Source organism: Phaethon aethereus (genome assembly GCF_964289735.1).
Source record: "Phaethon aethereus genome assembly, chromosome: 4".
NCBI classification, from domain to species: domain Eukaryota; kingdom Metazoa; phylum Chordata; class Aves; order Phaethontiformes; family Phaethontidae; genus Phaethon; species Phaethon aethereus.
Genome location: NC_138578.1, coordinates 85,150,837 through 85,165,053, shown reverse-complemented (window position 1 = coordinate 85,165,053; position 14,217 = coordinate 85,150,837). Strand labels below are relative to the sequence as shown.

General features: G+C 72.3%; 2 protein-coding genes across 2 annotated transcripts in view; one reads left to right on the top strand and one right to left on the bottom strand.

Moving 5' to 3' along the window:
- Positions 1 to 1,697: 1,697 nt before the first annotated feature.
- EBF4 (EBF family member 4) lies at positions 1,698 to 14,136 on the bottom strand (the record flags this gene model as incomplete). The annotated part of the gene is made up of 15 exons (XM_081998939.1): positions 1,698 to 1,768; positions 2,062 to 2,265; positions 2,732 to 2,914; positions 2,993 to 3,170; positions 3,693 to 3,758; positions 4,235 to 4,323; positions 5,108 to 5,234; positions 5,314 to 5,447; positions 6,371 to 6,488; positions 7,299 to 7,380; positions 11,967 to 12,035; positions 12,840 to 12,913; positions 13,444 to 13,626; positions 13,879 to 14,035; positions 14,093 to 14,136. The coding sequence occupies 15 exons, from the start codon at positions 14,134 to 14,136 to the stop codon at positions 1,698 to 1,700; spliced, it is 1,779 nt and encodes a 592-aa protein (XP_081855065.1).
- A 53-nt stretch (positions 14,137 to 14,189) lies between these two features.
- LOXL3 (lysyl oxidase like 3) overlaps positions 14,190 to 14,217 on the top strand; it is a gene marked incomplete at its 5' end in the record, with an annotated part of 3,766 nt that continues 3,738 nt past the window's right edge. Inside the window, one exon of the mRNA XM_081998938.1 lies at positions 14,190 to 14,198. Within this exon, the coding sequence (XP_081855064.1) occupies positions 14,190 to 14,198 (9 nt within the window). The remainder of the gene's footprint in view (positions 14,199 to 14,217) is intronic.

Genomic DNA, 14,217 nt, shown 5'->3' with positions numbered 1-14,217 from the left:
AGTGCAGCGGCAGGACCCCAGGGGGCTGTGGGGTGCTGCCAGAAAGGGGCAGTCTTGGGTGGGAGGCGTGGATGAAGTTCCCCCATCCCCTCTCCCCTGTACCAGGGATCCCCATGCACTCCTGCTGCTGTGGGGCCGGTGTCACCGTCGCCGGGGGTGTCCTCATGGCACCACCCCCTCCCCGCTCACAGACCCCCGGAGCCGGTGCCCTTTGGCAAGGCATTTTATTTCCATGTCAGAAAGCCCCCCCGCTCTGAGGGGCCCCGGCACCGCTGCCCTGCACCTACCCCCCTCCGCAGGGGGACCGGGACCCCGGGCACCCTGTCCTCAAGGGCAGTTGGGGGCTGCCCCAGCCCCGGGACCCCCATGGTCACCCTGAGCAGGGGCTGGGGACATCGGCCGAGGACCCAGCGCCAAGCGAGGGGCTGTGGGGGCTGCCTGGGGGGCACACGTGCTGACACTGAGCAGGGCACGGCAGCGTCACCATCGCTGCGGCACACGGTGGCACAAGACACAGCGGGGGGACATGGGCCACCCCCGCGGGTGGGATGCGGGTGGGGAAGAGTGTGGGGGGGTTTTCTCTTTTTCTTTATTTACAAAATTCCCAACTGCTCCCTCCCGGCTGGGAGGACAGGGAAAACCCCAGCGGGGGGAGGCAGTGCCAGGGCGGGGGGTCTCCTGCCACCCTGCCAGAGCCCCTGCCCGCTGGCTTGCCTGCTGCTAAAAATAATAATAATATTATATTAATAATAATAGTGATAATAATGAGAAAAGAGCTGCGGTTGTGTCCCGGGACAGCCAGCCCCGGCGGCTGACGGGGCAGGGAACTGTGCCATCCCCACGCCGGGGGCTCAGCTTGGTGGGCTGGGGCAGCCCAGGCCCCCCCGCCCGGGGGGCGCTGGGGCCCCGATCCTGCGCCGGGGTGCGGGGCGCAGGCAGAGATCCGGCCGCGGCCGACCGGGAGCTGCGGGTGGGCGGCTCCAGATGTGGAGCTGCACATCTGGGGAGAAAGCGCTGGCCGTGGCGGTGAGAAAGCCGGGAAGTGTGGGGGGGAACTGGGTCCCACCGGAGCATCCGTCCTGCCCCCGAGCATCCCTCCCGCCCTGGAACGTCTCCCGCATCCTGCCCCGGAGCACCCCTCCCACCCCGGAGCATCCATCCCTCCCACCCTGCAGCACCCATCCCTCCTGCCCCCGAGCATCCTGCCCGTGGCTTCTGCTGCCCCCACCCCCGCGGGTCTCTCGGCGTCTTTCTGAGGCTAAACCCAGAGCGTTTGGGCCATTCCCGGGGGCTCCCCAGGAGGGGCTGCCCGGCGAGCCGAGCCACGCCAGTGCCGGCCCCGGCCGGGGTCACCGCCCTGCGAGGGGGCCGGGCGCCGCGGGGCCGGGCTGGGGCGGCCGCGGGGCAGCGGGGCGGTGGTCCCGCAGCCCTGCGCGCCCCCCTCCCCTCGGGAGCCCACGGGAGCGGGTCGGAGGGGCCGGCGCCGCTGGGCCGCGAGGCGCGCGCGGTCCCGGTCCGTGTCGCGGCTCCGGCGCCGTCCCGGCTCGCGTGGGCGGCATGAGGCGGCCGGGCACGGCTGCGAGGGAAGGCGAGGGTGGGCATGCCGGGGGGTCCCCGCCCTCCTTGGCCCCGCTCCCCCTGCCCGTCCCAGCGGGACGGGGGGTCCCGGGGCCGGCACGTCCCAGGACCTACTGTGCTTAGGAATAGGCCAGTCCCTGGAGCGGCCGCGCCGGCGTGTGGAACTTGTCCGAGTCCTCGAAAGCCGGGTCTGGGCGGCGGGAGGGAAAGAGAGGGTGAGCCAAGGTGGGGGGCGCGGGGGTCAGCGAGGGGGGTGGCATGGTGCACCCGGCCCTGCGGCGCGGCCCCAGCCACGCCGCGGGTGCAGGGAGGCGGCGCGGGGTCAGGCAGGGTTGCAGGCAGGAGGGTGCAGGCAGCAGGGCGGGCACGGTGCCGCCGGGACCCCCCGCCGTGGGGCAAGGGGGGCCGGGGGTGGGCTGGGGCGGGCAGGGAGCCGCGGGCAGCACGGGCAGGTGGAGGCAGCCCTGCCCGCACCGGCCTCACCTTGCAGGCTGCTGGCGCTGGTGCTGGCGCAGGCGGGCGGCGGGGAGGTCTGCGGCCGCACCACCGGGGCGAAGGCGCTTTTCTGCTTCACCGCCGAGATCATGTTGACGGGGGAGAAGGAGAAGACCCCGGTGGGGGTGGAGGCGTTGGTGCCCGATGGCAGGGTGATGGAGGAGGCGCCCAGCGGTGGGCTGGCGGGCATGACTGCGGGGAGAGACCCACTCAGGCCGGGCAGAGCCGGGGATGGGGCATCGCTCCAGCACACACTGGTGACACCGCACGGGATCCGGCTTGCGAGGGCCAGGGCTGGGGCCAGGGCTGTCTCAGCTCAGGTCGCTGCGTTCCTGCTCCCCCTTGTCCCCGCAGCCAGCTTTGGGGATGCCCCGGGGCTGGTGCACGACTTTGGGGACGTCCCAGGGCTGCTGCATGGCTTTGGGGACACCCCAGAGCTGGTGCATGGCTTTGGGGATGCCCTAGGGCTGGTGCACAGATTTGGGGACACCCCGGGGCTGCTGCATGGCTTTGGGGACACCCCAGAGCTGGTGCATGGCTTTGGGGATGCCCTAGGGCTGGTGCACAGATTTGGGGACACCCCGGGGCTGCTGCATGGCTTTGGGGACACCCCGGGGCTGCTGCATGGCTTTGGGGACATCCTGGGGCACCAACTCACTGGCGTAGGGGGAGTTGGCGGTGGAGCCGTTGAGGAAGCTGGGGGAGCCGGGCACCCCCAGGCCGGCCATGGTGCCGCCACCGTAGCCGTTGATGCCGGCGGCACCGCTGTAGCTGCTTTGCTGCGGCGTGGAGCTGGGCACATAGCCCCGCGGCGAGACGCTGCCCGTGTTTCGGGAGTAGCCTGTGGGCGAGAGGGGCCGGGGGTGGCACGGGGCAGGCAGGGACCCCCTCCCGCTGCCTGGCACGGCCCCCGGCCCACCTTGTTCTGTGCCCTGCGGCGAGTCGCCGATGTTGACGGCCAGCTGGCTGCCGAAGGAGTTGACCCCCATCATGGCGGCGGGGCCGTGGGTGCCGGCCAGCGAGGAGAGCTGGCCGGGGTTGCGGGGGACGCTGTACAGCGCCTCGGCGATGTCTGCTGCTCGCTTCAGGATGATGTCCTGTGGCGGGGGGGACACGGGGACGGCGTCACGCTGCAGCACGCGGCGCCTGCAGCGACCCCGTGGCTGTGCCAGGCAGCGATGGGGCAGGGAGGGCTGAGACCACCCCAGCTCGTGTCACCTCCAAGGGCACCCGCAGCCTCGAGCATCCCCGTGGTGCAGGACAGGCTGTGCTGGGCAGCGATGGGGCGGGGGGGCTGAGACCCCCCAGCTCGTGCTGCTGGCCGGGAAGGACGCGGGAACAAAGGCGGCTTTGGAGGCACCAGCCCCGCAGCCTGACCCAGCAGCTCCCCTCCCCGTGCAGGTGGGGGGCTCGGGGGGGCCCCGCAGCGCTGACTCAGCGCTCGAGGAATCCTGATGTGAAGCAGATGTGGGGCCGCGAGCCCGGGGCCGGCTCCTGCGTCCCCGCTCCAGCGCCGCGGGCTCGGGGCGCACCCCCCGCCGAGCGGGCAGGGTGGGGGGCTGGGGGCAGGGGGGTGGGACGAGCCGGGGGGGCCCGGCGGGACGGGGGGGCCGCGGTACCTGGTTGCTGTGCGGCATCCCGTAGAGAGCCTCCACCAGGTCGGCCGCCCGCTTCAGCAGCACCTCCTGCGTGGGGAGCGGGACGGGGCTCGGGGGGGCCCGCACCCTGCCCCGCTGCCCCCCCGCGCCGGCGACGCACCCGCGCGATGCCCAAAGCCCCAGCCCAGCGCTGCCCGGGGCAGCCAGCGGGCGCCCGTTGCGTCCCCCCGGTGGCCCTCCCCGTGTCCCCCCGTGCCCCTCCCTGCCCTGGGCTCTGCTGGGGAGGGCGAAGCGGCACGGACCCCCGCGCACGGCGGGCGCTGAGGATCGGGGAGCCAGGCCAGCCCGCGGGCTGCACCTGGCACGGGGGGGGCACAGGGGCTCTGCGTCCCCCTCCCTGTCCCTTGGTCCTCTGCCCTGCCAGGGAAGACCCTTGGGTCTGGGCGAGGTGGTGCCCAGCACCCGTGGGAGAGAGCGTGTCCCTGCCTGCACCCGTGGGTGTCACCGGCTCGGCAGAGAGCACGGGCCAGCACCTGCGCCAAGCCCCGGGCAGGGGTCCCTACCTTGGGGAGGCGCTCGGGGTCCCCGGGGTGCCGGGGGATGACCTTCTGCAGCCGCTGGAACCCGTAGTCGATGGTGGGTTCGTTCAGCGCTGCCGAGAGAGGGGGGCTCAGCGGCTGCCCCGGCCCCCCCACCCCAACCCCACGGGGAAGCTGAGGCACGAGCGGTGGGGCACAGGGCTGAGCCGAGGCGTAGCAGGGCGAACCCCAGCTGTCCCCCCGTCCCCCACCCATGCCAGCAGCCCCCGCGCCCCTTCCTCTCCCAGAACCCTGTCCGGCAGCCCCCGGCCCCGCTGTGGGGGTCCCGGGGGGATGCGGCGGGGGCCGGGGCGGGGCAGGAGCCGGGGCGACGTGCGGCACGGCATGGAGCTGGTGCGAGGGCAGGCTGCCCGAGCCAGCGGCAACACGCTACGGCACACGGCACAGTGGGACCGATCCCCCGCCGCACCGCGCACGTGGCCCCGCTCACGCCCCACACGTGTGTACGTGGCCCCGCTCACGCCCCACACGGCCCCTGGGGTCGCTGTCTGGGGGTTTCAAAAGTGTTTTGCATTAACCCTCACCCCGATCCTACCCCAACCCCAGCATCCCCTACCTGCCCCCTAACCCTGCCCTGCCCCAAACCTTGCCCCACGCCCACCCCTGCAGCAGAGCTGCCGTGAGGGGGGGTCCGGGTGGGGCAGGGCTGTGCCCAGGGGCTGGCAGTGGGCACAGAGATCCCCTGGGCGCTGTCCTGGCGGTCTGCGTCCCCTTCCCGGGGGTCTGCGTCCCCTTCCCGGGGGTCTGCGCCCCTTCCCGGGGGTCTGCGTCCCCTTCCCGGGGGTCTGCGCCCCTTCTGGGGGTCTGCGCCCCTTCCCGGGGGTCTGCGCCCCTCACCGGTGTAGACGAAGCGTCCCGGGGCGCCCTTGCAGAACTGCTTGGACTTGTAGGAGAGCGTCACCTCCACCACGCCGGGGATGTGCCGCGGGGGGGTCTGCACCCGGATGGCGTGAGGCGTGATGAGCTGCGGGGCGAGACGGGGCTCAGCCTGCGGCCGGGGGGGTCTCGCCAGCCCCCCCGCCGCCCCCCCGTCCCCCCCCTACCTCACTCCACACCAGCATGGTGCCGAAGACAACCTGCAGCCCGTCGAAGAAGTTGTCCCCGATGACGATGACGGTGGCACCGCCGGTGGTCCAGCCCTCGCTGGGGCTGATGGCTTTGATGCAGGGGGTGGCTGCTTCGGGCGGGAGGGGAGAGACAGGGCAGCAGTGAGTGTGGGGGCGCGGGGGGCGGGCGCGGGGGGCGCCGGGGTCGGGGCCGGGGGCGCAAGGCTGGGGGAGAGAAGGCAGAGAGGGAGAGCAGAGGCAGAGCGTGAGAACCAGGCAGCGGCGAGCGGCGGGGGACAGGCACGGGCGGCCGCGGACACACGGACACGGACAGACGCCAGGCGGGAGCAAGGGGTGGGGGACGGGGGGGCTGGCGCTGTGGGACGGGGGGCACCAGGCTGTGGGGAGGGGATGGGGGGGGAGCGCCTGCAGGGGACGGAATGGGGGGATGGAGAGCGCGTCGGTGCGGGGGGTGGAAAGGGCGTGCGGAGGACAGACAGACAGAGAGCAAACGGGTCAGACGGGCGGGCAGGGCACGTATGCACAGGATGGAGGGACGCAGACAGGCGTGGCGGGTGCACGGACGGACAGAGCGGCCGGACGGACAGAGAGCGCCCGGGGGGGGGGACAGCCTGCACGCGCGGGACGGACGGACGGACCAAGGGACAGACAGAAAACGCAGGTGCAGGGTGGGGGGATGGAGAGGCCGCGTGTGTGGGCTGGGCGGACGGACGGACGCACAAGGCATAAATAGGGGGCTGGGTGCCCACCTCCAGGGCTGCCCGGGGTGCCCGGGGTGCCCGCTGCGCGCCGCAGGGCAGTGCCAGGGCCGGGGGAGCCGCAGCCTCCGAGCGGCGCGGGGCAGAGCTGGGCGCAGGCACGTCCCCCTCGGGGGTCCCGGCGTGGGGTCAGGGCCTCCGGGGCCGCCCCTGCACCGCGGGGCACACGTGCCCACCGGCACGGACGCGTCTGCCCCTCCGCGCCGCTGGGCACACGTGCCGGGGCACGGCACGGGCTCGCGCGCGGGCTCGCCGGGCGCCCGGCAGGGACTCACCTTCGGAGGGGTCGAGGCGCCGTGCCCGCCGCCCGTGCTTGGAGTTGTTGTGGACGAACATGTTGTCGGACACGGCCAGGACGTGGCCGTCCACGTTCACCGTCGTCGACACGACCACCTGCGGCACAGCAGGCTCAGGGCCACCGTCCCCCCGCGCCCCGCGGCCGCGCCGCTGCCCGGCCCCGGGGCCACCGCGGAGGGGTCGTCACCCCGCAGTGGTCTCTCGTGTCCCCCCGCACCCTGGGACTGTCACGTGCGTCCTCCAGACCCTCCGTGTCTCGGTGGTGACACGCGTGTGCAAATCCGCACCTCTGTGGCCGTGTGGGTGCGTACACGCGTGTGTACACGTCCTCGCGCCCGCGCGTACCCACGCGCGCGCGCGCCCCCGCAGCCGCGCGGCACCGCAGGACCCCCGGCGCTGCCCCCAGGATCGGCACCGTCCCGTCACCGTGTCACCGGCCGGGGGGACATCAGCCCACCCCCCGCATGCCCCCCGCCGCACCCCGTTCCCCCCCCCCCGGCGTGGACTTGGCTGCTCTCCCGGAGCTGCTTGGCGCTATGCAAATTGGATAGGTCGTTAATCATGTAAAAATGTCACAATTATCATATCTTTACGAGAGGCCCTAATGAAGGCGCCCGTGCTGGGTGGGGGACGGGCCGGACCCCCGCTCCCCCCCCCCGCTCCGCTCCCCAACCTCCAGCTGCTGTGGGGAGAGCCGGGCTGCGGGCACGGGGGGAGCGTGCGGGGCCGAGGGGAGCTGGGGGCTGCGGGGGGAGCGAGGGGAATTAGGGACCCGAATGGGGAATCGAGTCCCTAATTCCCCTCGACCCCTTTGGGAAAACATATGCGGTCTCCAACCTGCTCCCCTCCCGCAGCCGCAACGTGTGGGGCGGAATTTGGGGGGCGCGGGGTGGTCCCGGCGCTCACCTGGAATCGCCGCATGTCCCGGGGGTTCCCCGCGTTCTTCAGGCAGTTTTGGTTGCATTTGAGGAAAAACTTGAGGAAAAACCTGGAAGGGAAGGAAAGATCCCAGGGGTCGGTGCCAGCACACCCAAGGGGGGCATCCCAGGGACTCCCCCCCCCATCCCTTGGTTCCTGGCGCTGGAGCGTCCCCCGCTGTCCTGGTGTCCCCAAAGGGACGTAGCACCGTGCGTGTCACATCACGCACCGGAGCGATGCTCGGGCGCTCCCCGCCGCGCGCGGTCTCCCGTGGGTGACAGCCACGTGTGGCACGCGCCGGACACGCGCACGTGTGTGCCCGTGCGCGCCCAGGCTCGCACGCTGCTGCGCACGCACACACAGCGAACACGCACCGCGCTGCTGCAGGGACCCCAGGACGTCCCGTGGGACCCCCCGGCTGTGTGGGGTGCTGTTTCTCCCCCCACGGGGGGCTGGCAGGTGCCGGGCAGCTTCCCGGGTGGAGGACGGACGAGCAGGAGCGTGAGCTGCTCCCGCCACGTCCCGGCCTGATGAAATATTCGGGCTGCTTGTCCATGGCCCCGTCGTCATCCTCGGCCCCTCAATAATTAATGGGCAGCGGCAGCGGCGGCAGAAGCACTCACGCTAGTGGCGGGGACGGGAGGAGAGCACGCAGAGATCACGGTGCGCACGCGCGGGGATCGCGGTGCGTGCTCCCGGCAGCGCGGATACACGTCTGGGAGCAGGGACCCACGGCTGGGTGCGCACCGGGGCTCCCACCCCGTGCGCTTTTGGGCACCGAGGTGAGAGACCTGCTGTCCCCGGCCCCGGCCGTGGGCCACCCCGGGGTGCACAGCCACGGGCACGCTGCGCGGCCACACGCGTGCGCACGGGCACGCACACCCCCAAATATTTGCTCTGCACCATGGCCGGCCATCGCGCTATGCCTGGTCACTTCACCGTGCCAGCTCACCGCGCTGTGCCGGCTCACTGCGCCGGCTCACTGCGCCAGCCCCCGTCACTGCCCCGTGCCAGGTCACTGCCACCCCAAGTCACCGCACCATGATACGTCCCTGAGCCGTGCCAGGTCACCCCACCATGCCAGGCTGCTGCACCGCGCCAGCTCACCGCACGGCGCCAGCTCACCGCCCCGTGCCAGGGCACCGCGCCACGTGTGGCCGGCGTGTCGTGCCCAGTCACCGTGCCGCATCCCTCTGTGCCATGTCCCTCCTTTGGCCTGGCATGGGGCAGCCCATCTCCCGGCCCCCTCGCCGATGCGCCTGGGCTCTGCCCTGCCCGTGCAGGCAGCTGCTCGGCAGGTCCTGGGCACTGCCTGGGGCTGGTGCATCCCTCCGTGCCATCCTGCCCCATCCCTGTCACAGAATCACGGAATCACAGACTGGTTTGGGTGGGAAGAGACCGCTAAAGGGCATCCAGTGCAACCCCTGCCATGGGCAGGGACATCTGCACCCAGGGCAGGGTGCTCAGAGCCCCGTCCAGCCTGGCCTGGGGTGTTCCCAGGGATGGGGCATCCACCACTTCTCGGGACAACCTGGGCCAGGGGTTCACCACCCTCATCATGAACAATTTCCTCCTTGGATCTAGTCAAAATCTCCCCTCTTTCAGTTCAAAACCATCACCCCTTGTCCTGTCGCTACAGACCCTGCTAAACAGTCCGTCCCCATCACTCTCCTCAGCCCCTCTCAGCCCCGGCAGCTGCAGGAAGGTCTCCCCGGAGCTTCTCTGCTCCAGGCTGAGCCCCCCCAGCTCTCCCAGCCTGTCCTCCCAGCAGAGCTGTTCCAGCCCTCGGAGCGTTGCTGGGGCCTCCTCTGGCCCCGCTCCAGCAGGTCCATGTCTCTCCTGTGCCGAGGGCTCCAGAGCTGGACGCGGCCCTGCAGGGGGGTCTTCCCAGAGCGGGGCAGGGGGGCAGAACCCCCTCCCTCGCCCCGCTGGCCACGCGGCTTTGGGGGCAGCCCAGGACACGGGTGGCTTCTGGGCTGTGAGCGCACGTTGCCGGCTCCTGTCCAGCTTTTCATCCACCGGGACCCCCAAGCCCTTCTCCATGGGGCTGCTCTCCATCCCTTCACCCCCAGCCTGTGCCGATACCGGGGGTTGCCCCATCCCTGGTGCAGGACCCTGCCCCGTCCCGGTGCGCCGTCCTGCCCCCATCCCGTCTCAGCAGCCTGTCCTGGCATCTCGTCTGAGCATCCGACCCAGCACCTTACCCCGACACCCCGCTCCGGCACCCAGCCTTGGTATCCCGCCCCAGCCCTCGCCTCGCCCCCCCAGCCACCTCCCCGAGTGCTGCAGCGGGGCTGGGGGATGCAGGGGACAGGAGGGCGGGAGGGGATGTGGGAGCCCATCGGGAAGTTCTCGTGGTCCTGTTAGCTGTTGGGGGAGGCTGGAGGGGAGGACGGGACCCTGGGGGTCAATGGGGCACCCAGGGACGTGGGCATCCCTGGGTCCCACTGTGATGCAGGCACAGGGACGGGACCAGCGGGTGCAGCCTCCCTCGTCCCAAACCCCTCCAGCCCCATCCCTGGGGGGCACGGGTCATGGGGCATAGAGTCCCTGGGGCCATTGGGCCCCCCAGGGGACTCTGGGCACCCTGTGGGACCCCTGAGCAGAGAGGGCACCCCCAGACCATGCCCCCGCCGGGGGCGCCTGCCCTCAGCCAGCGCCGGGGCACACGGAGAGGGGCTCCCACAGCGGCGCTGCGAGGATGCTGCCCACGGGGGACGGTTTTCCCGGGCAAGGGCAGGAAGAGGGGGACCCCCCCGTGTCCCCCCGCCGCCTGGCAGGTGGTAATCAGGGGAAGGAAGGAGCTGGAAAACGGCAGGAAAACACCCCACCCCCCCCGCCAGGAGATTGACAGGGACGGTGTGGGGCTGGGGGGGACCCCCCGAACCCTCCCCGGCCCCCGGTCCTGGCTCTGTGCTGCTGGGGGGGATAATCCTGAACCCCAGGTCGGCCTCGTCCCCCCCGAGCGGCAGCCGCACATATGGGCCCGGGAGTTAAAAATACAGGCGCTGTGCATGCATTAGCATCCCTAATGCACAGCGCTCCCCATTTAATATGCAAATTCCCGGCGCTGCTGCCGAACACCTTCTGTTCCGAGCGCATAAATTTGAATTTGCAATTAGAATAATCTTGTATAATTAATGAAAAGCGTCAATTTTAGCTCCTAAGTAATTTGATTAACATGTTGATAGGGCACTTATCTGGCTCTCTAAACCAGTGGGGCTGGGCGTCGGGCTGGGGAGCGGGGCCGGGGGGGCCGGGGGGGAGCGGGCGGCGGGCTGGGGACCCGCCTGGCCCCGGGTGACCCCCGAGGGCCCTGGGGATGGAGGAGGACGCGTGGGCACGGGGGAAGCCCTCCGGGCTGCCCTCAATACAGGAGAGGGACGGGGATGGGGATGCCAGCCCAGAGATGTCACCTCCTTGGGGCATGGCCTCGAGGGTCCCTGGGGGCGGCCTTGGGGGGCACTTGCCCTGGGGGGGATCACCCTCACCCCCCACCCCACAGGCACCCGTGGCTGGGCTCAGCCCCAGCCTCCAGCACGGGGCGGTCTCAGGGCACCCTGGGACCCTCCGCGCACCACAAAAGCACCCGCGCGGGGTGCAGCACCGTGAGGGGACGGGGGGGGCACGGGGACGCCGTCACCGGGAGGTTTGTCTTGGCCAGGCCATGGCGGCCGTGCCGGGAGTTCCGGGGGCCGCGACCCGCACAGCTGGCCGGGACACAGCTGGCCGGGGGCGGCGGGGGGGGCGGCACATCTGGCTGGCGCTGGCAGGGTGGGGGCAGGCTGGGGGTCCGGGACCTGCCGCAGAGGGGCCGGTGTCACACCGGGGGGGCCGGGGATGGGGGTGAGCAGGGTCTGTGCCAACCCCATCCCCAGGGATGCGGGCACCCTCCAGCGCCCCGGGGACTCGGTGCAGGGAAAGCCGCCCACAGGGACCCCCAGGACCAGGGTGCCCCACTTGCAGGCAGGGTGAAGCGAGGAGGGGGCACGACGCCGGCCAGCCCCCATCCTCCCTCGCCTCGTCCCCCAGCCCCTGTGCCAAGGTGACCGAGCCCTGCAGAGCCAGCTGGGGCCCCCTAAACACCGCAGCACCCCCAAAGAGCCTGGGCTTCGCTTGGCGTCCCCAGGGAGGTGCCACCGTGCCAGGAGACGCACAAGGACTCTGGGCGTTCTGCGCCGGGCCGGCGACCCTCACCGTGGGGCCACGTGCGCGGCCCCACGCCATGGGCACACGCCTGGGGACACCGTGCAGCACCGGGATGTCCCCGCAGCACGTGGCCCCGGGGCGGGAGCGGGGCTGCCGCGCGCTCCCCGCCGCTCGCCGAAGTGGCTGGATGCCGCCTGGATTATTTATTTGCGTGATGCGCGTCGGAAGTGCCGCGCTGACGGCAAACGGCGCTTTCCCCATCCCTCACCGCTGGCTGCCACCGCAGCCCGGCACGAGGCCGGCAGCCACAGCCGCGAGCCAGACCGGGGGGCACCTGGCCCCCCCCCGCTGCTCCCCCAGCTCGTTAGCGCTAACAAGACAGCGCTCGCACCCGCTCCCTGGCCCAGGGGACTCCCCTCCCCGGCTCCCTGGGGGGGACCCCCTGCAGCTGCCCCCCCCCAGCCCCAGGGAGGCGCAGGGGGGCCCCGTGCCCGGGACCCCCGGTACCTGTCTATGATGACGGGGTCGGAGGGGGTCTCGTTGCGGTTCCCGCAGCTCTTCTTGTCACAGCAGCGGCTGGGCACGGCGGGGAGAGGAGCCGATGTGAGGGGAGCAGGGGGCGGCCGGGGCCAGCCCCATACCCCCCAACCCCGAGGGGACAGCCTGCCAGACCCCCACTCCCCACCCTTGTGCCCCCCCCCACGGCCCAGCCCTGTGCTGCGGAGCAGGGGGGTCCTGCCCCATGGCGGGAGGGGGTTGGGGGCAGAGGTGCAGAGGGGACACGCGAGCGCCCCACAAGGGCCCAGGGTGCTGGGCGGGGGGGGGGACACACACGGACCCCAGAACAGGGACATCGGCTGTGCGACGCCAGGGCACGGAGGGCCGTGGCAGAGAAGGCACCCCTGGGGTACCCCCCTTACCCACCCCATACCACCACTCCACACCATGGGGCTGGGCTCAGATTTGGGGCGCTCTGGGGCGCACCCCAGCCCCGGGCAACGGGGTGGCTCTGAACTGGGGGTGACCCGGCCCCACACCGTCCCGCGGGGGCTCACGTCACCCACGGGGGACAGGGCAGGGCTCGTGCCGCCGTCGGCCGGCAAACGCGGCAGCGCCGGCCCCGGGGAGCAGAGCGGGGAGGGGCGACCCCGGCCCTGGCATCGTTAGCGCGGCTCCGGGAGATCAATTAGCCGCGCTGGCACGGAGCGCTAATTTGCACAAACACCGAGCACGAGGGTGGTAAACAAGAGCGGCACTAATGGGGCACGGGGGACCCCGCGCTGGCAGCAGGCAGCTGGGGCAGGCAGCGCTCGCTGCCCGCAGCCCAACCCTGGTGCCGCCGGACCCCCGCCCAGGACACGCGGCGGGACCCCCCCCTACCTGCACATGATCTCGTGGGTGAGCAGGACCCGGCACATCTCTGGGTTCTTGTCCTGCCCCTCGTAGATGATGGCCTGGGGCGGGGGGAGAGCGCGCAGGGGGGTGCCGCCGCCCCCGGGGGTCCCGCCGCCCCCGGGCGCCCCGCCCGCCCGCTGCGGCCGCGCCGGCCCGCCCCCGCCCCACGCACCCTCGCCTGGGTGGGAGCAGCGGGCGGGAGAGCGGCCGGGCGGGGAGCGCGCGTGGGTGGGTGCGCGCACGTGCACGCCCGTGTGCCCGCGCGCCTCCGCGTGCCCGGCGGCGTGGGCCCGCGCTGCGCGCGGCCGTAGGTGCCGGTGCGCGCGCCGCCGCGGGCGCTCGCGCCCGCCCGCCCGCCGTCGTGCCGGTGCACGGGCGCGTGGCTCTGCACGCGGGCGGGCGTGCGCGCGTGCAGCTGCCCGGCCGCGCGGGGCCCCGGCGTGGGCGCTCACGGACGGGCCCGCCCGGCGCACCCGCGTGTGCCCACGCGCGTGCAGGCGGCCCCGGGGGCTCGGTGGCCGAGGGGGTGGGGCGCGGCGGTGCGGGGGGTGCCCGCCCCCCGCCCCGGCCATCCCCCCTCCGGCCTTACCTGCTTGGACATGGAGTCGATGAGGCGGACGTAGAGGTCCTGCTCGGTCCGGAGCCCTGCGGCGAGAGGGGGGGTGAGCCCTGCCCGCGCCCCCCCGGCCCCCCGGCCCCGGCACCCACCGTTGCTGTACAGCAGCTGGAGCCGGTAGTGGATCCCGTTGTTGGTTTTCTCACCGTTCTGCTCCTGGGGGAAGGACGGTGGGACGGGGGGGACATCACGGTCCCCTCTTGGTGCAGCCTCTGCCAGCCCCAGCCCGGCCCAGGGCTGTGGTGCTGCTCTGGCAGCTCCCCGCATGTGCAATGAGTTTGGGGCAGGTCTCAGCCCCTGCAGCACAGGCTCCTGCGCCCCTCCAAGAGCAGGGTGATGTCCAGGCAGAGTGACCCCCCTCCGGCCGCAACCCCATCCCCACCACAACCCCGGCCCCGGGGGTCTCACCCGCTCCTTCTCCACGAAGTCGATGAAGGAGGTGCGCTCGATCTCCACGGGCTGGCCCTGCCGGTCGTACATGGCCAGGACGAAGTGGAAGAAGTTGGATTTCCGCAGGTTGGAGGGGGGCTGCTTCTCAAAGTGGGCTCGGGCCAGGCCCACCCCGCTGCCGGCAGGAAGGCATGGGGGGGTGAGCACAGGGGGCTCCCAGGACCCCCAGCACCTCTCCCCGGGACCCCCAGCACCCCCTCCCCAGGGCCAGCCCATCACCAGGGGAAAGACTGGGTGGGAGCTGCCAAACCGCCCTACGGCGGGCAGCGATGCTCCCTGCTACCCCAGGGGACCAGG